General features: G+C 38.5%; 15 protein-coding genes across 15 annotated transcripts, besides 2 other annotated features; 6 read left to right on the top strand and 9 right to left on the bottom strand.

The window, feature by feature from the left end:
- Positions 1–118: 118 nt before the first annotated feature.
- Positions 119–565, bottom strand: LDO16 (Ldo16p; the record flags this gene model as incomplete). Its single annotated transcript, NM_001182650.1, has 1 exon — positions 119–565. One exon carries the CDS (start codon positions 563–565, stop codon positions 119–121), a length of 447 nt encoding a protein of 148 aa, NP_013868.1.
- Positions 119–1,732, bottom strand: LDO45 (Ldo45p; the record flags this gene model as incomplete). The annotated part of the gene is made up of 2 exons (NM_001182649.2): positions 119–775; positions 1,151–1,732. 2 exons carry the CDS (start codon positions 1,730–1,732, stop codon positions 119–121), a joined length of 1,239 nt encoding a protein of 412 aa, NP_013867.2.
- Positions 1,733–2,406: 674 nt separating this feature from the next.
- TIF34 (translation initiation factor eIF3 subunit i) lies at positions 2,407–3,450 on the top strand (the record flags this gene model as incomplete). Its single annotated transcript, NM_001182648.1, has 1 exon — positions 2,407–3,450. One exon carries the CDS (start codon positions 2,407–2,409, stop codon positions 3,448–3,450), a length of 1,044 nt encoding a protein of 347 aa, NP_013866.1.
- Positions 3,451–4,455: 1,005 nt separating this feature from the next.
- On the top strand, positions 4,456–6,138 carry NDE1 (NADH-ubiquinone reductase (H(+)-translocating) NDE1; the record flags this gene model as incomplete). Its single annotated transcript, NM_001182647.1, has 1 exon — positions 4,456–6,138. The coding sequence occupies one exon, from the start codon at positions 4,456–4,458 to the stop codon at positions 6,136–6,138; it is 1,683 nt and encodes a 560-aa protein (NP_013865.1).
- Positions 6,139–6,540: 402 nt separating this feature from the next.
- FDO1 (Fdo1p) lies at positions 6,541–7,569 on the bottom strand (the record flags this gene model as incomplete). The annotated part of the gene is made up of 1 exon (NM_001182646.1): positions 6,541–7,569. One exon carries the CDS (start codon positions 7,567–7,569, stop codon positions 6,541–6,543), a length of 1,029 nt encoding a protein of 342 aa, NP_013864.1.
- Positions 6,600–7,509: an origin of replication (ARS1322; Putative replication origin; identified in multiple array studies, not yet confirmed by plasmid-based assay).
- A 458-nt stretch (positions 7,570–8,027) lies between the features above and the next one.
- Positions 8,028–9,003, bottom strand: RPS16A (40S ribosomal protein uS9 RPS16A; the record flags this gene model as incomplete). Its single annotated transcript, NM_001182645.1, has 2 exons — positions 8,028–8,435; positions 8,980–9,003. 2 exons carry the CDS (start codon positions 9,001–9,003, stop codon positions 8,028–8,030), a joined length of 432 nt encoding a protein of 143 aa, NP_013863.2.
- A 720-nt stretch (positions 9,004–9,723) lies between these two features.
- Positions 9,724–10,725, top strand: RPL13B (60S ribosomal protein eL13 RPL13B; the record flags this gene model as incomplete). Its single annotated transcript, NM_001182644.1, has 2 exons — positions 9,724–9,727; positions 10,130–10,725. 2 exons carry the CDS (start codon positions 9,724–9,726, stop codon positions 10,723–10,725), a joined length of 600 nt encoding a protein of 199 aa, NP_013862.1.
- A 161-nt stretch (positions 10,726–10,886) lies between these two features.
- YMR141C (uncharacterized protein) lies at positions 10,887–11,195 on the top strand (the record flags this gene model as incomplete). Its single annotated transcript, NM_001348868.1, has 1 exon — positions 10,887–11,195. The coding sequence occupies one exon, from the start codon at positions 10,887–10,889 to the stop codon at positions 11,193–11,195; it is 309 nt and encodes a 102-aa protein (NP_001335808.1).
- Positions 11,196–11,747: 552 nt separating this feature from the next.
- SIP5 (Sip5p) lies at positions 11,748–13,217 on the bottom strand (the record flags this gene model as incomplete). The annotated part of the gene is made up of 1 exon (NM_001182642.1): positions 11,748–13,217. One exon carries the CDS (start codon positions 13,215–13,217, stop codon positions 11,748–11,750), a length of 1,470 nt encoding a protein of 489 aa, NP_013860.1.
- A 476-nt stretch (positions 13,218–13,693) lies between these two features.
- RIM11 (serine/threonine protein kinase RIM11) lies at positions 13,694–14,806 on the bottom strand (the record flags this gene model as incomplete). Its single annotated transcript, NM_001182641.1, has 1 exon — positions 13,694–14,806. One exon carries the CDS (start codon positions 14,804–14,806, stop codon positions 13,694–13,696), a length of 1,113 nt encoding a protein of 370 aa, NP_013859.1.
- Positions 14,807–15,200: 394 nt separating this feature from the next.
- Positions 15,201–15,776, bottom strand: CIN4 (Arf family GTPase CIN4; the record flags this gene model as incomplete). The annotated part of the gene is made up of 1 exon (NM_001182640.1): positions 15,201–15,776. One exon carries the CDS (start codon positions 15,774–15,776, stop codon positions 15,201–15,203), a length of 576 nt encoding a protein of 191 aa, NP_013858.1.
- Positions 15,777–15,967: 191 nt separating this feature from the next.
- Positions 15,968–17,953, top strand: PSO2 (DNA cross-link repair protein PSO2; the record flags this gene model as incomplete). Its single annotated transcript, NM_001182639.1, has 1 exon — positions 15,968–17,953. The coding sequence occupies one exon, from the start codon at positions 15,968–15,970 to the stop codon at positions 17,951–17,953; it is 1,986 nt and encodes a 661-aa protein (NP_013857.1).
- Positions 17,953–18,050: an origin of replication (ARS1321; Putative replication origin; identified in multiple array studies, not yet confirmed by plasmid-based assay).
- On the bottom strand, positions 18,050–19,732 carry GAT2 (Gat2p; the record flags this gene model as incomplete). Its single annotated transcript, NM_001182638.1, has 1 exon — positions 18,050–19,732. One exon carries the CDS (start codon positions 19,730–19,732, stop codon positions 18,050–18,052), a length of 1,683 nt encoding a protein of 560 aa, NP_013856.1.
- Positions 19,733–20,874: 1,142 nt separating this feature from the next.
- Positions 20,875–22,242, top strand: GID8 (glucose-induced degradation complex subunit GID8; the record flags this gene model as incomplete). The annotated part of the gene is made up of 1 exon (NM_001182636.1): positions 20,875–22,242. One exon carries the CDS (start codon positions 20,875–20,877, stop codon positions 22,240–22,242), a length of 1,368 nt encoding a protein of 455 aa, NP_013854.1.
- A 137-nt stretch (positions 22,243–22,379) lies between these two features.
- ERG29 (Erg29p) lies at positions 22,380–23,093 on the bottom strand (the record flags this gene model as incomplete). The annotated part of the gene is made up of 1 exon (NM_001182635.1): positions 22,380–23,093. The coding sequence occupies one exon, from the start codon at positions 23,091–23,093 to the stop codon at positions 22,380–22,382; it is 714 nt and encodes a 237-aa protein (NP_013853.1).
- Between the last annotated feature and the right edge of the window lie 56 nt (positions 23,094–23,149).

Below are 23,149 nucleotides of genomic sequence, written 5' to 3'. Positions count from 1 at the left end.
ATATATGCGTATGTATATACTAAAGGCCCATATGTAATAAAAAACTGAGTGTAATTTATAAGGATATTATTATTATTGACCTGCTAAACTTGCGAAAAATGTTTTTTTATTGCCGAGGTTAAGAGAGCTGGAACTTATTACCCGCTTTATTAGCAGTAGTCTCTAATGAACGGGCAATGGCGCTTTGAGCACTAACAGGTTCGAAAATAACATCTTCTTCGGTGACGAATTTAGAAGGGCGCGCCGTTTGTCTTAATGGGCTTGGAATAGTTGGATTAGATACTGGCCTTAATGTGGAAAGTGGCTCCTGTGGTTCCTGTAGTTGTGCCGGCTGTGTTTGTAGGGCCATTTTGTCGAGGACTTTTTTCAAGAAGGCGTCAGCTCGGACATAAATGAGTTGGGCCATTTTGAAACTCATGTTGCTGCAGAAGCCAAATGATACCACGCCAATGGCAAACACAAAGGAAATGCCCAATAAGGGTATTATGAATAATGAGGAGAAGAAACCTATCACTACGAAAAGGGTTAAGTAAACAAAAAAGAAAAATGTAGCGGTAGAAACCATTATCAAAAAAAGTAGGGAACACGGAATAACAAGTCCAATGGCAAAGGAGACTTTGAACGCTGTCAGGTAAGGCTTTTCTTGGAAACAAAAGTAGATATTCTTGACTGCTTGCTGAACTTTCTGACTGGATTTTTCACGAAGTGCACGGAAATGACTCTTTGATAGGGAAATCCTAATAATAATGCTATCTTGTTGTCCAAAAGTATTGCTTCAAAAATAGGTGATTATGAAATATCAAAACCAGCTCCGAATCTGCATGTCAGCAAACAAGCATAGAAAAAATATCAGAATCCTGCAAGTACATGGTGTCTCTCTCATGATTGTGGTAGCCTTTATCCTTAAAAAATAATTAACCCGCTTGGTTCAACGGGTCAAAAAAAAAAAAGCGAACAAAAAAGTGAGTAGAATTGATTAGCCGCGCTAAGGTCGAGGATCATTGGAAAAGACAGCCTTTTAAATGCAGATCTGATTTTTTTTCTATACTGTGCCTGTTCATTAGTGGAGGTGGTTGATATTGTAAGTAAAAATACGTGTTAGTAATTGGGCAATTTCGTTATGGCGCGAGAAGCTACGACAGACATACCTCACATAGTCACCCACATTGGGGAACCAGTAGTTTAAATAAATAAAAATAATCCAAAATACTTCGTACAAGCTATTTTGTAGAGCATTTAATTTTTCTACTGTTTGCAGACTGAAGTTGTAGAAAACCTGTTTGCATTTTTCAACGAAGGATTGAAAATAGGCGGACAAAGAAGAAGCTGATGGCGAAGGCGGTTTAATAGGATAGTGACGCGATTCTTTCTCGTTTTCGTCCTCCTGTATTGCAGCACTTGTGAAGGCATAGCTTAGGAGCAGCTTTTGAACTTCAGCCTCAGTAATAGGCCCCGAGCTTTTTGTCATGGACTTAAATTTTATCGATAATTCGTCTTCGCCATCATCATGTTCGTCTATTGGCTCTAATTTTTGCTGGTGCTTGAATTCTTTCGCTGGTATAGGATTCTCGTGGTTTTCCGTTAAAGGTGTTTCAGTACCCATGTTTAGATCGATTGTTTTTTTATGTAATTCCTCTGCAACGAGCACATACGTCGCATTCTTTTCTTGAGCGGCACTCGTTACCAAAAGGGACTTTTTCTTGTTATTCTTTCTACGATTCCTGGCTGCCATCGGAGTATTGGATGTTTTTCAGATGTCACTTTTTATTTTAATCGTCTTGAAAGTACAGATGAATACCAGTTTTGTGAGTAGTCAGATTTTCTTTTTTTTTTATCCATCGTAGCCCGATCTTGGTTCTTTTGTTTTTCTTTTTTTTTTTTTACATATATACATATTACCCATACAGGAGATATCTCCAACATATTTATTAATAAAGAGAAGATTGTGGAAGGGTTGAAAAACTCGCTTGAGCTGATAAAACCCTACACTACGGTGTAATTGATTGAGATGAGAAACCTTATTCAGCGGGTCTCTGTTGTGTTGTCTTATCCTCTGAATTTTCGCGCAAGAAGTACTTTTTCATCACAACTATGGTTATAGACTCAAGCTCATTAACACGCACTTGTAGGTAGATTCCAGAGCATATTTCTTTGTAAATATAGTGGGGTTTCTGTATAGCCGCTGTTCGTATGAAATATATCAGTTACCCCGCGTGCCACCTTCAGTTTCGCATATTTTTTTTTTTTTGTGAAATTTTTTCCGGCCTCTGAAAAATTTCGAATAGTCGTAACTGAACAGAAAAATTTGCAGAAGAGTTACTGATGAACAAGAGGCGAGGTATATCTTAAGGTCGTTAGATAACTGGCCAGGAGAGAAGACAAAAAGAAATAGCACAGACAAGGAATATGAAGGCTATCAAATTAACAGGTCATGAACGTCCATTAACTCAAGTGAAGTACAACAAAGAAGGTGATTTACTATTTTCATGTTCGAAAGATAGCTCGGCCAGTGTTTGGTATTCGTTGAACGGTGAAAGATTAGGTACTTTGGATGGTCACACCGGTACCATTTGGTCTATCGACGTCGACTGTTTCACCAAGTACTGTGTTACAGGAAGTGCTGATTACAGTATCAAATTATGGGATGTGTCAAACGGGCAATGTGTTGCTACATGGAAATCGCCTGTCCCCGTTAAAAGAGTTGAATTTTCCCCATGCGGTAACTACTTTCTAGCTATCTTGGACAACGTCATGAAAAATCCAGGTTCCATTAACATATACGAAATTGAAAGAGATTCCGCCACTCACGAATTAACAAAGGTCTCCGAAGAGCCAATCCATAAAATTATCACTCATGAAGGTTTAGACGCTGCCACCGTGGCTGGATGGTCGACTAAGGGCAAATACATCATTGCAGGCCATAAAGACGGTAAGATCAGCAAATACGATGTGTCCAACAACTACGAATACGTGGATTCCATCGATTTGCACGAAAAGTCCATCAGTGACATGCAATTTTCTCCTGATTTAACATACTTTATTACATCATCCAGAGATACTAACTCGTTCTTGGTCGATGTATCGACTCTACAAGTTCTTAAGAAATACGAAACAGACTGTCCTCTAAACACCGCCGTAATCACCCCATTGAAGGAATTCATTATTCTTGGTGGTGGTCAAGAGGCCAAGGATGTCACCACCACCAGTGCCAACGAAGGTAAGTTTGAAGCTAGGTTCTACCACAAGATCTTCGAAGAAGAAATCGGCAGAGTACAAGGCCATTTTGGTCCCTTGAACACAGTTGCCATTAGCCCACAGGGCACAAGTTATGCCTCCGGTGGTGAAGATGGGTTCATACGTCTACACCATTTCGAAAAATCTTACTTTGATTTCAAATACGACGTGGAGAAGGCCGCCGAAGCTAAAGAGCACATGCAAGAAGCTAATTAATGTTAATTTTGATGCTGATGTTGATGTATAGTAAACATACATATATGCATATACGCACGTATATATATATAAGAATATGAAACCCAAACTGTGGATATTATTTCGTTTATTATGATCTCTCGCATATCTTGATACGAAGTGCAAGTCATTATAATATTTAGACTTTTCATTACGTTAATAGAGAGTCACTTTAACCACGAGGGGAAAAAACACATACCCCTCCCCTTCGAGGTAATCTTCCGGTGAGATCTTCCCTGTATGCAGTTCCCGGGCATAGGCGGGTTTAACATCTTGCTAAAGAACTATCGCACTAACCCTCTGGTACCCAATGCCGAGATTCGGTAATGGGGGCACGGCACTACGGAAAAAAAACTACAATTCTAACTCTACCCCGCCCCTTACGAAAACGCCCTAGCTCAACCATTCCGACCGATAAAAAGTTGCCGCGATCCCGTCGATCGCATTTGGTTTTGAGGTAAAAAAAGAAAGCGACAGGGATCTTCTCCACGATGCTCGAGATGCCCTGGTCCTCGCTATGGCATTACTCTGGCCTCAGCGGTATTTGCATTCACAACCATCACCATCGGGATGGTAATACATGGCTCGGCAATGAGAAGAGTTTTGGCACACATGGGCCACTCCTTATGCTTTCTTTCCGTTGTCTCGAAGCGTGTGGTGTTTCTATTTTCATTCTCCTTCTTGGGTGTATATATAAAAGAGGTTGTGTTATATAAGACAACGCTCATTGGCCTGTTCTTGATTTTGATTTTTTCCGCTTTTGTGCTGTTGGGGCTAGAACTATAAGTGTGTCGATTGTTTTTATCTTCATTATTTCTTTTGCATGTTTAGTATTTAGACTAAATTTATACGCAGCTACTATCTTTTATTATATATTCTGGTAAACCAATTAAAGAGAGAAAAAGGAAAAAAATTTTCACACTAATATTCTTCATATAGCATCATAATATTGACTTATTAGAGCAAATAAAAAATTAACCAATAATAATGATTAGACAATCATTAATGAAAACAGTGTGGGCTAACTCCTCCAGGTTTAGCCTACAGAGCAAGTCGGGGCTTGTGAAATATGCCAAAAATAGATCGTTCCATGCAGCAAGAAATTTGCTAGAGGACAAGAAAGTCATTTTGCAAAAAGTGGCGCCCACTACTGGCGTTGTTGCGAAGCAGTCCTTTTTCAAGAGAACTGGGAAATTTACTTTGAAGGCTTTATTGTATTCTGCCCTCGCGGGTACGGCTTACGTTTCATACTCACTTTACCGAGAAGCTAACCCTTCTACCCAAGTTCCTCAATCGGACACTTTTCCAAACGGTTCAAAGAGGAAGACTTTGGTAATTCTGGGCTCCGGTTGGGGTTCTGTGTCGCTTTTGAAAAATTTGGACACCACGTTGTATAATGTTGTTGTTGTTTCTCCAAGAAATTATTTTCTTTTTACTCCGCTATTGCCATCTACCCCAGTTGGTACCATCGAATTGAAATCTATTGTTGAACCTGTCAGGACTATTGCTAGAAGATCGCACGGTGAAGTCCATTACTATGAAGCTGAAGCGTACGACGTTGATCCTGAAAACAAAACAATTAAGGTCAAATCTTCCGCTAAGAATAACGACTACGACTTGGACTTGAAATACGACTATCTGGTTGTCGGTGTGGGTGCTCAACCAAACACTTTTGGTACTCCGGGAGTTTATGAATATTCTTCTTTCTTGAAGGAAATATCCGACGCTCAAGAGATCAGATTAAAAATTATGTCCAGTATTGAGAAAGCTGCCTCCCTATCTCCAAAAGATCCTGAGAGAGCAAGATTGTTGAGCTTTGTTGTCGTTGGTGGTGGTCCCACCGGTGTCGAATTTGCCGCTGAATTGAGAGATTATGTTGACCAGGACTTGAGAAAATGGATGCCCGAATTGAGTAAAGAAATTAAAGTCACTTTGGTGGAGGCTTTGCCAAACATTTTGAACATGTTTGACAAGTATCTCGTTGACTATGCTCAAGATTTATTCAAAGAGGAAAAAATCGATTTAAGATTGAAAACAATGGTTAAGAAAGTTGACGCTACCACTATAACTGCCAAAACTGGCGATGGTGACATTGAAAATATACCGTATGGTGTATTAGTTTGGGCTACAGGTAATGCGCCAAGAGAAGTGTCTAAGAACCTAATGACTAAATTAGAGGAACAGGACTCAAGACGTGGTTTGTTGATAGATAACAAACTTCAACTTTTGGGTGCTAAGGGATCTATTTTTGCTATCGGCGATTGTACCTTCCACCCTGGCTTGTTCCCTACCGCTCAAGTTGCCCACCAAGAAGGTGAATACTTGGCTCAGTATTTCAAGAAAGCTTATAAAATCGATCAATTGAACTGGAAAATGACCCATGCTAAAGACGATTCAGAAGTCGCTAGATTAAAGAACCAAATAGTCAAAACGCAATCGCAAATTGAAGACTTCAAGTACAACCATAAGGGTGCTCTGGCTTATATTGGTTCAGATAAAGCCATTGCTGATCTTGCCGTTGGTGAAGCCAAATATAGGTTAGCCGGCTCATTCACCTTCCTATTCTGGAAATCTGCTTATTTGGCAATGTGTCTATCCTTTAGAAACAGAGTTCTTGTCGCTATGGATTGGGCTAAAGTTTATTTCTTGGGTAGAGATTCATCTATCTAGTAGAAATAGATACAAGAGAATAACATTTTTAAATGATGATCAGTTTTGTTTTTTATTTTATTTTTTCCAGTTAGTTTGTTTTGTCTTTCATATTATTTCTTTTTTTATCGATATTTTAGCAGAGGCCTTGTCCCTTTTTTATGCTAATAAAATTAAAATTGTTTTATATACATAATCATAATTTATCATTTGTTGCCTCAAACTGATATTCTATCTTAAAAAAAAGGGAAAATGAGTGAGACAATATTTAGATAAACCATCATCAAATATTTAATTTCCAAGAGAAATAAAGTATGTATAATATAATGTTAATGATATCAACTAATGAATCGAAGAGAAAGCGCGGGTGTTGACATTGTGTATTTCTTGCCATCAAGAACAAACATTATCTAGTATCTTTGATCACTTAATATCCTTAATGCTTCCGTCTATGGTACTGAAACTTTTCATTTTGGGCAATTGGAGGGTCCTATTCCCATGTGAATCCTGAATTGACTCATCTTTAGTATTTGGTCGATTGTGTGTAATAGTCCTTCCCATTTCAGGACTGCACGTAATTTCCAACTCCGTAGTGTTACAATCGTTGCTTATACTCCCTGCAGCCAGTTGCAGAATCGTTTGATTTCCAGAATCATCGTCAATTTCATCTTTCAAGACATGTGTGGCCAATATTCCCAAGGTGTTCAACATGTCCGACTTCATTTCTTGGGGCGTTGTAGTCGACGAAGGCGTTTTCTTTACCGAGCTACTGAAACTATCTATTTGAGAGGTATCAGATATTGCATGTTGATTAAGTACTTTTGCTAGATTGTTTAATTTCTTGTTCTTTTCAATAATTTTCTGCTTATATTTAACAATTTTATTCTCTCGCTTTCGCAATTGATCCTTCAAACTTTGACGTTCCAATAGAAACTGACACTTCATCCTTTCAAATTGCTGTTTCTGGAGATTATCTTCCACTTCATGCCTCGACTGAATATTATTTTCATTTGAAGTAAGAATCATGTTCTTGAATTTTAATTGTTGTATTTGGCTGACAGCTTGGTTCAGATGCGTAACTAATGATTGCAAAACGTTTAACATATTTTCCCTGGCGTACGCAGAATCCATCGGACTAGAATATGTGCCTACTTCCTTCCGCGTATTATCATCTTTTGCTTGCATAAGAAGACGCAAACGGCCCTGTTCATTAATCTCTCTATCGACACTAAGTGTCTCTTGTGAAGATGAAGGTTGCGAATGCTCTTCTTCCATCGGACTCATTAGCCCATTATTGTTCAACTGTCGAATCAAGCCTAAAGCTTTCTGAATAACATTCTGTACATCACTACCATTATTTGCATTATTTCCATTGTTTTCTGGTGACCCCATCTGGTTCGACCAGGTAGCAAGTTGAATCGGTTTATTTCCACTAAGTTTATTTTCTTCCATTGCTGTATGACTTTTAAATTTGTCCTTAAAAATAAAGCAAATACGGGCAGTCCAAACAATCTTTTAATAGCGTTAGCACACTTGAAAATACCACAACTAGCCCCGGATACCGTTTTGAACTCCTTCTTCCCTATAAATTTTATTTAAACACAGTACACGATATTATTGTCTACATATTATTAGCATCATAAACAACTCGATTTCGCGTCAAGAAATTTAGTTTGTTGACATTTACCCGTTTATGGCCAATTTTGACGTGTGTCAAGCTTTCTATGAGATGTATGGGTCTCATGAATAACGGCCCGCATTCCACCGCTAGGCAATCGTATTAATTGCGTAATAGCGTAATTTATATAGAAACCATGATATAATTTTACGTAAATTAAAGGCTGTTGTGTTTATTGATGGTATACAATTATAAGAAAATGAAAAGAGCGAAAAATAATCCCCACAATTTCTTAACGGTAAGATTTTTGGAATCTGGAACGAGCACCCTTACCACCGAATTTCTTTGGTTCTGGTCTTCTAGAATCAGCAATCAACAAGGTTCTGTCGTAAGAAGTGAAAGCCTTCTTCAATTCGTTCTTGGATTGTTCATCGACATATTTTTGATGGTAAGCAACTAAACCTTTAGCAATAGCTTGTCTGATGGCGTAAACTTGGGAAACATGACCACCACCAGTAACTCTAACTCTAATATCGATGTTGGAGAATTTGTCCAAACCAACTAACAATAATGGTTCGTAAACCTTGAATCTTAAGATTTCTGGTTCAACCAAAGTGATTGGAGAACCATTAACCTTGATCAAACCCTTACCGGCCTTGACATGGGCAACAGCAGTAGCTGATTTCTTCTTACCAAAAGTCTAAAGAAGTAATGCAATTAGTTACGAGGAAATTCAATGTTAGTAACAATTATTTCATTGAGAGAAAAATGAGAATATTTATTTTTCGAAAATCTTGGACATCTGATGAGTGAAAATGGATGAAAATGTAGCGCTTGCCATTTTAATTTCAACTTCTTTAGTTGCGCAACCTTCCAGGAAGACACTGACGCTGGCTTTATATTCGCTGTACATTTTTGTTTAGGAATATGATATCTTACAATGGCATTGGAAGCCCTTATTGTTTATCTTTACAGTTGTTTCCTTATGTGTACAATCGTACTGGTTACGGAACTGACCGTAGTAGTTTAACCAATCTTGTCAAAATACTCTCCCCAAAACATTGCCTAATTGGATCTCAATTCGGCTTGTAAAAATAACAATTCTTTCCTTTGGATAAATACACTATGCGTACTCATTTACTGCCTACTCAGAACTTGGTTGGCTGACATATTCATTTTTTTTCTCTTGATCTCACTCCATTATCGATACTATCAAACATCATTCTGCAGAACTGAAAACATACTTGAACACTTGGGACAGCTGACATCTTGGGATTCTTCTCTTGTATACTTTACTATCTACCTTTATTTATGAGGCTTCCTTTACAGAGTTCAGAATTTGTAGGCTATTTTTATGTATATCCTTGCCCTCTCAGTTGTTGCAGCGAGTTCACGATAGTTTGCGCTAAGCGGTAACTCTTGGAATTCCAGCAAACTGCCAATCGTCCGCTGTGCTAAACTGGACGGGAGTCAAGGAAAATCAAGCGTCAATTACTTTTCTTACCAGGCCGCCAACAATTTTTATATACGGCCTTAGCATTTTCCATTTCCGAGATGATTTTATAATGTATGGGTGCCAATATGTACTGATGTTTAAGTAATACGGTGAGATTATCTTGAAAAAGATTTTCAGTGCCATAAAATCTGTACATTACGCACCCATACATTTATAGTTTTTAAAAAAATACTGTATCATCCCGGACGCACGTTCGCGAGTGTAATCTTTTGCCTTGCGTAGGCTTCCATCTCATCCACTGGCCTCGCTAGAGGAATCTCTAGTGGGGTCATTCGACTTCTTGGTACGCTCTCCTCAGGCTGACGCGGCATTGCAAGGACACATTACTAACCTACTCGGAGCCGGTGCTCACCATCCTCCATTGGGAAGTTACTTTCTTACATACTATGTAATTAGAGGTACTTGAAGTTAGAACATAATGTAACATTAATAGGAAATAATTTCGGAAAAGTAAAGCAGGAATCAAGTAACAATGGGTATGTTGAACTGAAGCAATAAGAGCTATGATTGAAACGAACACGGAACGACTGAACTAATGCCTAAACTAGCTGTGTAGAAACAAGCATTGGATAACACTGTAAATTAACAGTAGGAACCGTGGAATAATTAGATCCCGCTGTCTTTGAAACGTTGCAAAAATCAAGATCAAAAGAATCATTCTTTGAGATAATTGGCACTTTGACCAGTTTATAAATAGGCGGGTTGCACTAAAAGGATGCCTTGAGATATTTAGAGGAATCAGCATGGCGAGGCAATGTAAATTGTGCATTAATAATGAGGTTAAATGATTATTACCCTGAGATTCGTTTATCAGAAACTAGAAATAAAGGTTTACTCAAAGGAAGCAAATTTACTAACTGATTTTTTTATGATTATAGCTATCTCCAAGAATTTACCAATTTTGAAGAACCACTTCAGAAAGCACTGGCAAGAACGTGTCAAGGTTCACTTTGACCAAGCTGGTAAAAAGGTTTCTAGACGTAATGCTAGAGCTGCCAGAGCCGCCAAGATTGCTCCAAGACCATTGGATTTGTTGAGACCTGTTGTCAGAGCTCCAACTGTTAAGTACAACAGAAAGGTTAGAGCTGGTAGAGGTTTCACCTTGGCTGAAGTTAAGGCCGCTGGTTTGACTGCTGCTTACGCCAGAACCATTGGTATTGCTGTTGACCACAGACGTCAAAACAGAAACCAAGAAATCTTTGACGCTAACGTTCAAAGATTGAAGGAGTACCAATCCAAGATTATCGTTTTCCCAAGAGACGGTAAGGCTCCAGAAGCTGAACAAGTTTTGTCTGCTGCTGCCACTTTCCCAATTGCTCAACCAGCTACCGATGTTGAAGCTAGAGCTGTTCAAGACAATGGTGAATCTGCTTTCAGAACCTTGAGATTAGCCAGATCCGAAAAGAAATTCAGAGGTATCAGAGAAAAGAGGGCTAGAGAGAAGGCTGAAGCTGAAGCTGAAAAGAAGAAATAAATTAAATGAATCTGATAAATATGTTTCATCTTTTTTAATGTCTTTATATCTGGTATAATTTTATGTACACTGTATAATGGGAAGCCATCACTCATAACAAAATATTCTGTTATCACTGAATTGTGACGCTCAGATAAGATAAACATCCAAAGCGCATACTGATGTCACGCACTGACACAAGTGAGAAGAGAAAAGAAGATTTTATATATGTGAGTTTGAATATATACCTATGCGTACGTTTATATATAATGCATTTGATTTCTTCGAACACGCCAAAAAGTCATTGTTCAGTCAGATTTCTGTGTTTCTTCCTTTCAGCACTAGCAATTACCTCAAATCGAAATTTCTTTAGACCTGAAAAAATGCCAACAAGAATATTCTGTAATGACACATTGATGGTATCGCCCAAAACTGAAAAATTTCTGGAACGGTTTACCAACCAAAAATTGGCTAAGCTGGAGGTGAGGTAGATGGTGCTTTTTCTGCGAACATTGCAAGCATATAAATAGAGAAAAGAACTCCTACTACAGTTTGAGTGGTCGAACGGAAGGTCGTTTTTAACAGTCTCTCATCTATAAAGACTGTACGCATATTTGGAACTAACTGCTTAATTATGTGAACGCTTCTCTGATATCCATCGTCTATGTGCTTCTATCCATAAAAAGGCGAGAAAAGAGAGAATGACATTGCTCAGTGGCGGATGCGGGATGGGAATCTTATATTAGTTACTACTAAAATTCAAATGCAAATTTGAGGTGAAATACTTGAACTCTCAATTCTTGAGGACGAACAAAACAAAAACTTTCTAGAGCGGGAAGAGCTTGCAATACAATTAACTGTAAAACTTCTCTCTCTTCACAATAAATGTGACGATATTTCCGGATCATTTTGTTTAAAGCCAAAAGGAAGGTCAGGTTGGTGACGCTCCGTTAGATATAGATGGAACAAAAGAAAAATAGTGCACTTCTGGAACGTTTGAAAAAGGATTTTTTTAATATTGTAAAAAATGTCAAACTGTGATGCTATGGTCTCAAAGAGGTGTTTCTATTCTTTGATTTTTTTCGGTTGTCCTGATCTTCAAGGCTTAACCTAATAGCCTCTCTAACCATTTGATCTTCAAGTTCGTTTATTGTCGGTTCAGGAGATCTTGAAGCTGACGTACTTTCATCATGAATAGGGGTTATACTGTGACTTGTATTTCTCCTTCTGCTATGGCTTGGATCGATCAACCTATTACTTATATGTATAGCGGTGGCATTCGCGGATCTCCTCATCAACCTTGCCCTTTCTTTGTTCAATTTAATCTCCCAATCAGGACGAATGGTATCCGAAGTAATGGCTGATATGTTTGGCTGACCGCCATCAGCTCTTGATATGGCGGCGTCCTTATACACGTATGAGTCGGCTGGCATACCCCCTATACCAGTTTCACGATTTGTGGGTGGTTGATAAGTGATGCTAAAACTAGCAGTTGCACAGTAGGGGCAATTTGCTGGCTCAGAGGTAAGAAGATTTGGGTCCTTTTCACTGTCATTAGTTTGTGGTTCAGTTGGGTCTACTTCGTCATGAGGGAAGTGAGGATCAGCTCTCTTAATCTGTACAAAACACTCGGTACAAATAGGCTGTTGACAACATTTGGAATAGTTGAAAGGCCCTGGAAAGTATAAAAAACAAATAGGGCATTCCGACCCATTTTTGTAAAGAGTATACTTCAAATCGTCACTTGGTAAATGGTAATTTTTCCTTGGCTGGCTACTGGTATTATCTTCAACATTGCTGGACTTGCTGCCAATTCTTTTCATTTCCAATTTCCTCTCCAAAAACGTCTCATTTTCATTTTCTTGCCATAAAATTCTTTTCTTATACAATCTTGCTCTAAAAATCTTTGCGTGCATTCTTCTCTGTTCCTTCTTGGATAAAGATTTGTCTATTAATTCATTAAATGTTGACTTCCTTAAATTGCCTATCGGTACGTCTTCGAATTCTTCCAAATTTTCATCGAACGTGTCATGCAAGGGCAATCCGTCAACAATTTTTATCAACTCATCTCTAGTCCAACTTTCATCAAAATCCTGCAAAGGAGTGTAAAACGGCGCTAACTTTCTTTTGATTATTAAATTTTTAACGACAGTAGCATCATAGTCCAACTTTTCAAAAGAATAACAGCCAAATGGGGCCAAAAACCCCCCATCTACAGTTTCGCTACACCTCACAACCAATTGTTTAGCATGTGCCTCTTTAGCAAGCTCTTTTTCCCGTGACGTCTTTCTTCTACTAGTGCTGGATAGATGAGAACCAGTTTTTGTACGAGCATTATTCCCATTTAAAATATTATTGACCAAAGACGTCGTGCGTCTCGTTCTCACCCTTGAAGAGGCTTCTTCATCATATTGTTTGATGACAGAATTCGATGATGTAGTATTATATGAGGAATCTGGCCTGACATCATTAAAACTATCTTCCTGGTCTATTTTCCCTGGAACATTACCCATGGTTTGTTTGCTACTCTGGGTTCGGTTTATACTAGCTAGATTATTTGGTTCTAAGGTGCTTCTTCGTTTACTAAAACACCCACTACATCAGCTCGATGATGAACCTTCACTTGCCCCTTTATACTCTAAAAACCTTGTCGACCCATTTAAGGAAGTTGTTACCCGGTTAAAGTAAAGGTGTCATTAAAATAGTTTCGTACTGGCAAAGAATACGGCTTTTATACATAATTCGAAGTGAAATGGCATAAAAAAGTTACAATTTATTTTGGCTTTACCTTATTTTTTTCATAATTTGTATTCATTATAACAGTAATGATAACATAATACTGTTACTACTAATAATGATAAGAATATGATGGTAATACAAAAACAATACTCATAATAATAACAGTAATAATAGTACTAAAAAAAGACATACGTATATATGTTCCTTCCTTCTCCCATTATTCTTGCCTGGGCTCCCTCCGGTGCTATCATTACTTAGACTTCGGATATAGCTTTTTTTTTACAGATGATAGTTCATCGGGAGATAGATGGCCCAATTCGACATTTTCATCGAACTCTAGCAATTTTAAATCAGTTGTTATTTGATTTATTTTACCGTCATCAAGTTTTAGTTCATCAAAATATGGACTACACAGGCATTGTAGAGCATTAAATCTTTCTAGTGGATCATATTTCAAAACGTCAGCTAGAAATTCCACAGTTTGATCATCTTCTTTCTTGAAAACACGTGACAATGGTATTGGTTTAATTTGCGGGAACTTATGCTCCATATAATTGGGATTCATAGAGCAAATTTCTTGCTTTGATGGAGTACCTAAGATTTTAATGATTTCCACTAGTTGATCAATACCACTTTCTCCAGGGAACATTGGTTGGCCCAATAGCAGTTCCGCCATTACGCAGCCAGAGGACCATATGTCGATTTGGTTGGTATAATTTGTTGCGCCGAAGATTAGCTCTGGTGCTCTATAGTACCGTGAACAAATATAGGAAACGTTAGGTTCAGTAGGTTTCAATTGCTTTGCACTGCCGAAATCGCACAGTTTTAAGGACCAGGTCTCAGGATCTACTAATAAATTTTGAGGCTTAATGTCTCTATGACAGACGTTCGCGAAATGATGGAGGTAATTCAATGACTTGAACAATTGAAACATGTAGTACTTTATTTCCAATCTTGACATCGGCGTACGTTGATGGACGAAATGACGTAACCTCTGGTACAAAGATTGTGGCATGTATTCTAGTATCAAATTTAAATAAATCTCATCTTGGGAGTCCCTTTCATAGAAAAAGTACTTCAGATCTATTATATTTATGTGACTCAGCATTTTCATTATTTCCAGCTCTCTGTTCTTGAATCGTTTATCTTGCAGGACTTTCTTAATAGCAACTTTTTCATTAGTTTCTTGAATAACAGTGGCAAATACCACACCAAACGAACCATGCCCAACTACTTCGGTGGTAGGGAAAGATATCTGCACCGGATCATTCGGGTCTATCGTAGGTGGAGGATGGGCGTAGTAAACCTGTTTTGACACTATGTTATTACTGAGATTCGGAGAATTATTGCTTTGAATATTCATCCTGCGCGAGTTCTAGCGTTGCGTGATTAGTGTTGCCGTGTTGTAATGTAATGCTATGTCAAGATCTTGCCCAGTAATGTGTGAATCAGACGTCGGTGGTTGGCTATTCTGGAAAAAAAGGTGTTAAAATGCAATGCGCCAGAAAGAAAAGGAAATAAGACAATGGCAACGACCGATTGGAAATAATCTGCTGGTCTTCCTACCACTCCTTCTTGTGTAAGATCTTCAATGGACCCGTGCTTTGTAACCCGCAAGCCTTACAGAACCCCTTGGTAGTATTATTATCCGGAGTGAGCAGAAGCCACGAATGCGCACAGTCGGCGGGTAATGAACTATCACGCTATAAATACTGACATTATTTAAAGTTTTTATATGGTGCTCACATCTTAGACGATTATTGGGTAAAATGGCAGGATTCCACCAGACGGTCACGCAGGTTATCAATACCTTCTCCGGTAACGCCACTACATTTGACGAGCTCTATTCGGATGTCCGGCTTGAACAGACACTTCAACTCGCTCTCTACCAGTAAACACCTTCGATGAAGCTCGGACTTGTCCTCCACTAAATCAATCTTGTTCAACACAACGATAACAGCACACTCGTATCCTATTCGATTTTCGTCTCTATTGATTAATTCTTTTAGTTCTTGCAAGGTTTCGTCAAACCGCATTGAAAGGCTCACATCTATACACCATATCATCGCTTGTGTCTTATCAAAATAGTTATCCCAAAATGGCCTTAATGTGCGTTGCCCCCCAATGTCCCATAGAGATATTGTCACATCTTTTATCATCAGACTATGTATTTGAAAACCCACAGTAGGCATTATACCATCGTTATTTTGCTCATCCTTGGGCAATAGTTTGTTTACTATCGTTGACTTCCCCGAATTGTCTAGTCCTAGAATCAGACAGCGAATTTCTTTGTCCCTGAGCTTCTGTTTCCTGATAATACTTAGTAGTCCCATGTATTCTTCTACACCTTAAGCTTCCCTCTTATTATCTTTATAAATTAGTGCGATGGCTTTTTAGATTTTGTCATGGAAACGGACTGAAAAAGTACTAGTAAAATAGCAATATAAACATAATCAAATACCTGCGTCAAAACTCATGTTAAGCAGCATACGCACTAGTGACTAATTTGGGTGGTCGGTTGATTATGTCAAGGAAATCTATAGTGCAAATAAGAAGATCTGAAGTAAAGCGGAAACGAAGTAGCACCGCTAGCAGTACAAGTGAGGGGAAAACTCTTCATAAGAACACACATACATCCTCTAAAAGGCAGAGAACTTTGACAGAATTCAACATCCCAACTTCATCGAACTTACCTGTCCGTTCCAGTTCATATTCATTCTCAAGGTTCAGTTGTTCAACATCCAATAAGAATACAGAGCCAGTAATTATTAACGATGACGATCACAATAGCATTTGCCTTGAAGACACTGCAAAGGTCGAAATCACCATAGACACAGACGAGGAAGAACTAGTTAGCTTGCATGATAACGAAGTCAGCGCAATAGAAAATAGGACCGAAGATCGAATAGTAACGGAATTGGAGGAGCAAGTAAATGTTAAAGTCTCTACAGAAGTTATTCAATGTCCTATTTGTCTAGAAAACCTTTCTCATTTAGAATTGTACGAAAGAGAGACACACTGTGATACTTGCATAGGCAGTGACCCGAGCAATATGGGAACACCTAAAAAGAATATCAGGAGCTTTATTTCTAATCCATCATCTCCTGCAAAAACGAAGAGGGATATAGCTACGTCAAAAAAACCAACAAGAGTAAAACTTGTTTTACCAAGTTTCAAGATAATTAAGTTCAATAATGGCCACGAAATAGTTGTGGATGGTTTCAATTATAAGGCCAGCGAGACTATCTCTCAGTACTTTCTTTCTCATTTTCATTCTGATCACTATATTGGACTCAAAAAATCTTGGAACAATCCTGATGAGAATCCGATCAAGAAAACACTTTACTGTTCTAAGATCACTGCAATATTAGTAAATTTAAAATTCAAAATTCCAATGGATGAAATCCAAATTTTACCCATGAATAAACGCTTTTGGATAACAGATACCATTTCAGTAGTTACGTTGGACGCTAACCATTGTCCCGGTGCAATAATAATGCTTTTCCAGGAGTTTCTGGCAAATTCGTATGATAAGCCTATAAGACAAATTCTTCACACGGGGGATTTTCGAAGCAACGCCAAAATGATTGAGACAATTCAGAAGTGGTTGGCCGAGACAGCGAATGAAACTATTGACCAAGTTTATTTAGATACAACATATATGACTATGGGATACAACTTTCCTTCACAACATTCTGTGTGCGAGACTGTGGCTGATTTTACATTACGGCTTATAAAACATGGTAAAAACAAAACATTTGGAGATTCACAAAGGAACCTTTTTCACTTTCAGAGAAAGAAAACATTGACAACTCATCGTTACAGGGTCCTATTTCTTGTGGGAACATATACTATTGGAAAAGAGAAGCTAGCCATCAAGATATGTGAATTTTTGAAAACAAAATTATTTGTTATGCCGAATTCCGTTAAATTTTCAATGATGCTAACAGTTTTACAAAACAACGAAAATCAAAATGACATGTGGGACGAAAGCTTACTCACCAGCAATTTACATGAATCATCCGTACATTTGGTACCTATAAGAGTGTTGAAAAGTCAAGAAACCATAGAAGCTTACTTGAAAAGTTTAAAAGAATTGGAAACAGACTATGTGAAAGACATTGAAGATGTTGTCGGGTTTATACCTACCGGGTGGAGTCACAATTTTGGTTTAAAATATCAAAAGAAAAACGATGATGATGAGAATGAAATGAGTGGCAATACAGAATATTGCTTAGAACTAATGAAGAATGATCGAGATAATGATGATGAGAATGGGTTTGAAATCTCGAGTATATTGAGGCAATACAAAAAGTACAACAAATTTCAAGTTTTTAACGTACCATATTCTGAACACAGTAGTTTTAACGATTTAGTGAAATTTGGTTGTAAATTGAAGTGTTCTGAAGTCATTCCCACTGTGAATCTAAACAATTTATGGAAAGTGAGGTATATGACGAATTGGTTTCAATGTTGGGAAAACGTTAGGAAAACGCGGGCGGCTAAATAAAACAAAAAAGGAAAACAAAAAAAAGAAAAGGGGGTAAAAATGTGTTATGTAAGATGTACGTACGTAATGGATATTATATGAATGTATGATTTTATATTATTGCAATATCGTATTATACTCAGAGTCCAACGTTTGATCATTATCCATATCATGAATAAACCTGTTTGGAATAGTGATAAAATCAGGAATTCTACGATCGTTGGCTAAATCAATAGATCTTCTATATCTTAACAACAAATTACTGCTTTTTGAGCCAAATTTCTTGGTGACTTTCCTATAAAATAACCCACAGGCATTACACAAAGTTCTTGTGCCATATGGTCCCTTTCTCCATTCTGGAGTCTCGGTCTCCCCGCAATGGAAACAAAACTCGATGATTTTTTTTGCATTAGGATTCTTTTCATCGCTATTAGCGGCGGGAGTTGTCGTTGAAACTGCAGCAGCACCAGGATTGGAATTATTGATGAAATGGCTGGAAGTGGTCAGCGTGGGTTGTCTCTGAATAGCTCTTGGTCTGCCTCTGTTATTCTTCTTTTTCGTGTTGAGGTTAGAAGTGGTTAAGTTCTTTAACTGCGTTTGCACCATTGGAGATAACGTAGTGTTTGGAATGTAGGTTATTGAATTGAAGGGAGATGATGAAATATTCATTTTCTTATCGTTTGGATCGTCTTGTCTTGGAACCTGTAACTTTTGAAGAGGCGCGGAACCGGCCGTGGGGGAGGGTGAGGAAGAAGAGGTTGAAAGAAAAGCGTGACGGTGATATAATGGACCATGTAAGGTGCTACTCTTTAAATCGGTATCCGAAGCATGCCTTTTATTGTCATAGAATGTTGGAAGATGTTGGGTGGAGATGGAGTCAGTTAATTCCTGTAAGGAAGGTAACTTTATCTTATTGGAAAACGGTGAAGAGCTCTCCTTTTCAGACTCTTGCTGCTTCAACTGTTGCTGCTCTTGTTGTCTGTCAGTAAGTAAAGAAGCCAGACGGTTTTCGATGGTTGTGATATGATTTTGTAAAGAATGGAAATTCTGAGTAGCAATACTCTGCCTGAAATGGGTAGAATTTGATAAAGATTTCAGTTTAGCTAATTCATCCATAGTAGATTGAATGTTTAGATCATTTGCTGTAGTGGTAAGTTCGTTGTTTTCAAAATGTTTAGAAAATGAAACTACCCTGTTAATTTCATGACAGGAACGTTCATCAATATTGTCCAGCACTTCATTCTGATTCGAGTTTACGGGTTTATCGTTATTAATGTTATCAGTACCAATGCCATTATTGGTTTTATTGTAAACTGGTACTTGTTGGAAATGAATATCAGTAGCAACAGGAGCATGCATTTGAGGGTGAATATTATTTAGCTGAAAGTGAGAAATATTGGGCGGCATGTGGGGATCCGGTATGATGCTGACCAGCCGCTGAGGAGCAGAAGGAATTTGGTGTGTATTTCTATAATGTGAGTTGTTGGATATTTGAATATTAACGGCGGGAAGAACAGAATTAATGTTGTTATTTTTTATAGTGTTGTTACTATGGTTGTTGTTATCATTATTGTTGGGATGATGATAGTAGTATGCGTAGTTGTTGTTTGCGCTGTTTATATGGGCATTCGGTCCATTATAATGCTGCAAGGGTAATGGAGAATTTATAGTTACAGTAGAATGCAAAGGATCTACTCTCGGAGCAGAATGGTCAAAAACAAGTTGTGGAGGACCGTATGTGAACCCGGGCAGTGCTTGTGGCTGTGTTTGAGAGAAGGGGTAGATATTGGGGGCTTGCATCTCGATGAAATTTTTTGAGACAAGTCGTAAAAGCCCTTTATTAAAGTGAAAACAAACAATTCACTATGAACGAAAACAATATTAGAGCAAAGGAAATCACTAAAAGTAGATGGAGAAAATAAAAAAACGCCGTGAACGGAAATAGAAGAAATATGAGGGGACGCAAGGAAGTAAAAGGACCAGGAAAGAAAAAATCCTCCTTCAATATATACCAAGATATACAAGAAACTGAAACTCAAAAAATAACTTTTATACAAGATTGCCGACACGAAGAAAGGAAACGATAGCCGAATGTCTTAATGCAATAACAACTGCATTAACAATTAAGCAAATTTAGGAAATTTGCTTATAACCTTATATTTCAAAATAACCGTTGAGTTTTAGCTTTTGCACAATTCCGCGCCGGGCCCCGCGCAGGGAAAATCGCAGCAGCCGGAAAAACCGCCATCCAGCACCTTCAGTTGGGGAAAGCAAAGCAACCGAACGAAACTATATCTGAGATAAGGGCGGTGCAAAAAGAATGTGAAACCACGCTTGAAAAATGAAGTCACGGTTACACTATCTCCAACTCTGCAGGGTACAGTGCTTCTGATCGTGCATCCTTTTGTGGTCTGGACCAGCGTCGACGCGGCGACAGAAGTAGCGATGTTTCGCAGTGATAGACGCGTAGCGGTACAGGCCTGCGGCGGCTGTTGTGCGGTGACGTGCCCATGACTCAACAAAAAAATAAAAATAAGCAAACGGAAAAACCATATTAGTTCCCCTTTCTGCTGCTCCTACTCCTGTGCGTTTTCTCTTGCGCTCCTTTTTTCCCTGTTTTATTTTTTTTGTGTTTTTCGCTCGGCTTGGGTTTGTGTGTACGGCCCTTTTTGGGATCCCGGAGTTTATTTGACTGTTGTCCGGATCCGTTCCGAGTGAATGGTAATCGCTCCATTGTGTTGCTGTTTATCACTATCAGTGTCGATCTCGCTTTCCTGACTCTGCCGGCGCGGTGCCCCGGTTCGTTGCAGGAGACATTTTGATGGTACATCATTTTTCTTGAAGCTAACATGTGTAATTTGGTCATTAAATTGCAAGCAAAGGGGCAGTAGAGACAAATATCAGCCGGATGAAGATATATTTGTGTGTGGTAACAAATAGAAATGACTATATCTACTCTTAGTAACGAGACCACGAAGAGCGGATCTTGCAGCGGCCAAGGCAAGAATGGTGGGAAAGACTTTACGTATGGAAAGAAGTGCTTCACGAAGGAAGAATGGAAGGAGCAGGTGGCCAAGTATTCTGCCATGGGCGAGCTATATGCAAATAAGACAATACATTATCCGCTGAAAATTCAGCCCAACAGCAGTGGCGGCTCGCAGGACGAGGGATTTGCTACCATACAGACCACACCCATAGAGCCCACACTGCCACGGCTTCTGTTGAACTACTTTGTTTCTATGGCATATGAAGACTCGAGCATTAGGATGGCCAAGGAGCTGGGATTTATACGGAACAACAAAGACATTGCGGTTTTCAATGATTTGTACAAGATCAAGGAGCGTTTCCATATCAAACATCTTATTAAGCTGGGGCGTATCAATGAGGCGATGGAGGAGATAAACTCTATCTTCGGGCTGGAGGTGCTGGAAGAGACTTTCAATGCTACGGGAAGTTATACGGGTAGAACTGACAGGCAGCAGCAGCAGCAGCAGCAGCAGTTTGACATAGATGGAGATTTACACTTCAAACTGCTGTTACTGAATTTGATCGAGATGATAAGAAGTCACCATCAACAGGAGAACATCACCAAGGATTCCAACGACTTTATACTCAATCTAATTCAGTATTCTCAAAATAAACTTGCAATAAAGGCTTCGTCAAGTGTCAAAAAGATGCAAGAGTTAGAATTAGCAATGACTCTGCTGCTTTTCCCCTTGTCAGATTCGGCGGACAGCGGCAGCATTAAGCTGCCCAAATCGTTACAAAATCTGTACTCGATATCTCTAAGATCTAAGATAGCAGATCTGGTTAATGAGAAGCTGCTGAAGTTTATTCATCCAAGGATTCAATTTGAGATCAGCAATAATAATTCCAAATTTCCAGATTTGTTAAATTCCGACAAGAAAATAATTACGCAGAACTTCACGGTGTATAACAACAATCTCGTCAATGGTTCAAATGGTACAAAAATAACTCACATTTCGTCTGACCAACCTATCAACGAAAAGATGTCAAGCAACGAGGTCACGGCTGCTGCTAATTCAGTTTGGCTAAATCAAAGGGATGGAAATGTTGGCACAGGTTCAGCGGCGACAACTTTTCATAACTTAGAAAATAAAAATTACTGGAATCAAACTTCTGAATTGCTTTCCTCTTCAAATGGAAAGGAAAAAGGTTTAGAATTCAATAATTACTACTCTTCCGAATTTCCCTATGAACCAAGATTGACGCAGATAATGAAACTGTGGTGTTGGTGCGAAAATCAGCTTCATCACAACCAAATAGGGGTTCCTAGGGTCGAAAACTGACATACATAGTACGTATATATTTATATATGTGTGTGTGCGTGTGCATGTGTGAGTGAGTGTGTGTGTGTGTGTGTGTGTGTGCCTACCTGCATGTATGCATTTAGCAATTGATTTTTCTTTTTTTTTTTTGGAAGCTTTCATAGTATGAATTCGCATTTTATCGTGTTTCCCGTATCAATCTTCAGGAAACATAATTGAACATCATCGATATTCAATGGCAGTAGTTCATCTTTATGATTGTAAATTTTGACACCGTTGGAAATCGTAAACTTTCTTGCCCCTTCACCGCCCTCATTCTTAATTATATCGCGATATATTTCGCAATCTTTAAAGTAGTGGTAAAGTCTCAGCCTCAATACACGCAAGGTAGTACCAAACTCAGGTCTTTTTTCATTTTCATAATCCTCTGGAGAAAATTCAACATGAAATTTTAATGGGGTGGACAGAAGTTCTTTCCCATCTACAATAACATTACATTCGACATCCAATTCTGATACAAACACAGGTTTTGCAAAAAACTTATCGCGATCTTCGAACTCTTCAATAACAATACCGCTTTTCTCGTCTTTGTATTCTTTACCGTGATATTCATCACTCACCAACATCCGATGAAGCTTCAGACTTTCATCGATTCTTCCACGCTCTAGTTCTTCTGATGTGTTCTTTTGTAGAAGACTCATTTCGATCGTTATATACAGTTCGTTAAAAAATGCAAGCGTACCAACCACTATCAAAAAGAGAGTTATCCTACCACTTATTCGATCATGGATAAATTGATGAACATATGGCAACTCCTGTAGTTTATTTATTAATTTTAATTCGAGATTTAGATACCTATCCTTTAACGACATACCGGCCTTTGGTTCTTTTTCTATACCACACTTTGCTATAAACACTTCCAAGTATA

Source organism: Saccharomyces cerevisiae, chromosome XIII, assembly GCF_000146045.2.
Source record: "Saccharomyces cerevisiae S288C chromosome XIII, complete sequence".
Lineage (NCBI taxonomy): Eukaryota > Fungi > Ascomycota > Saccharomycetes > Saccharomycetales > Saccharomycetaceae > Saccharomyces > Saccharomyces cerevisiae.
This window is presented reverse-complemented; position numbering and strand designations above follow the sequence as displayed.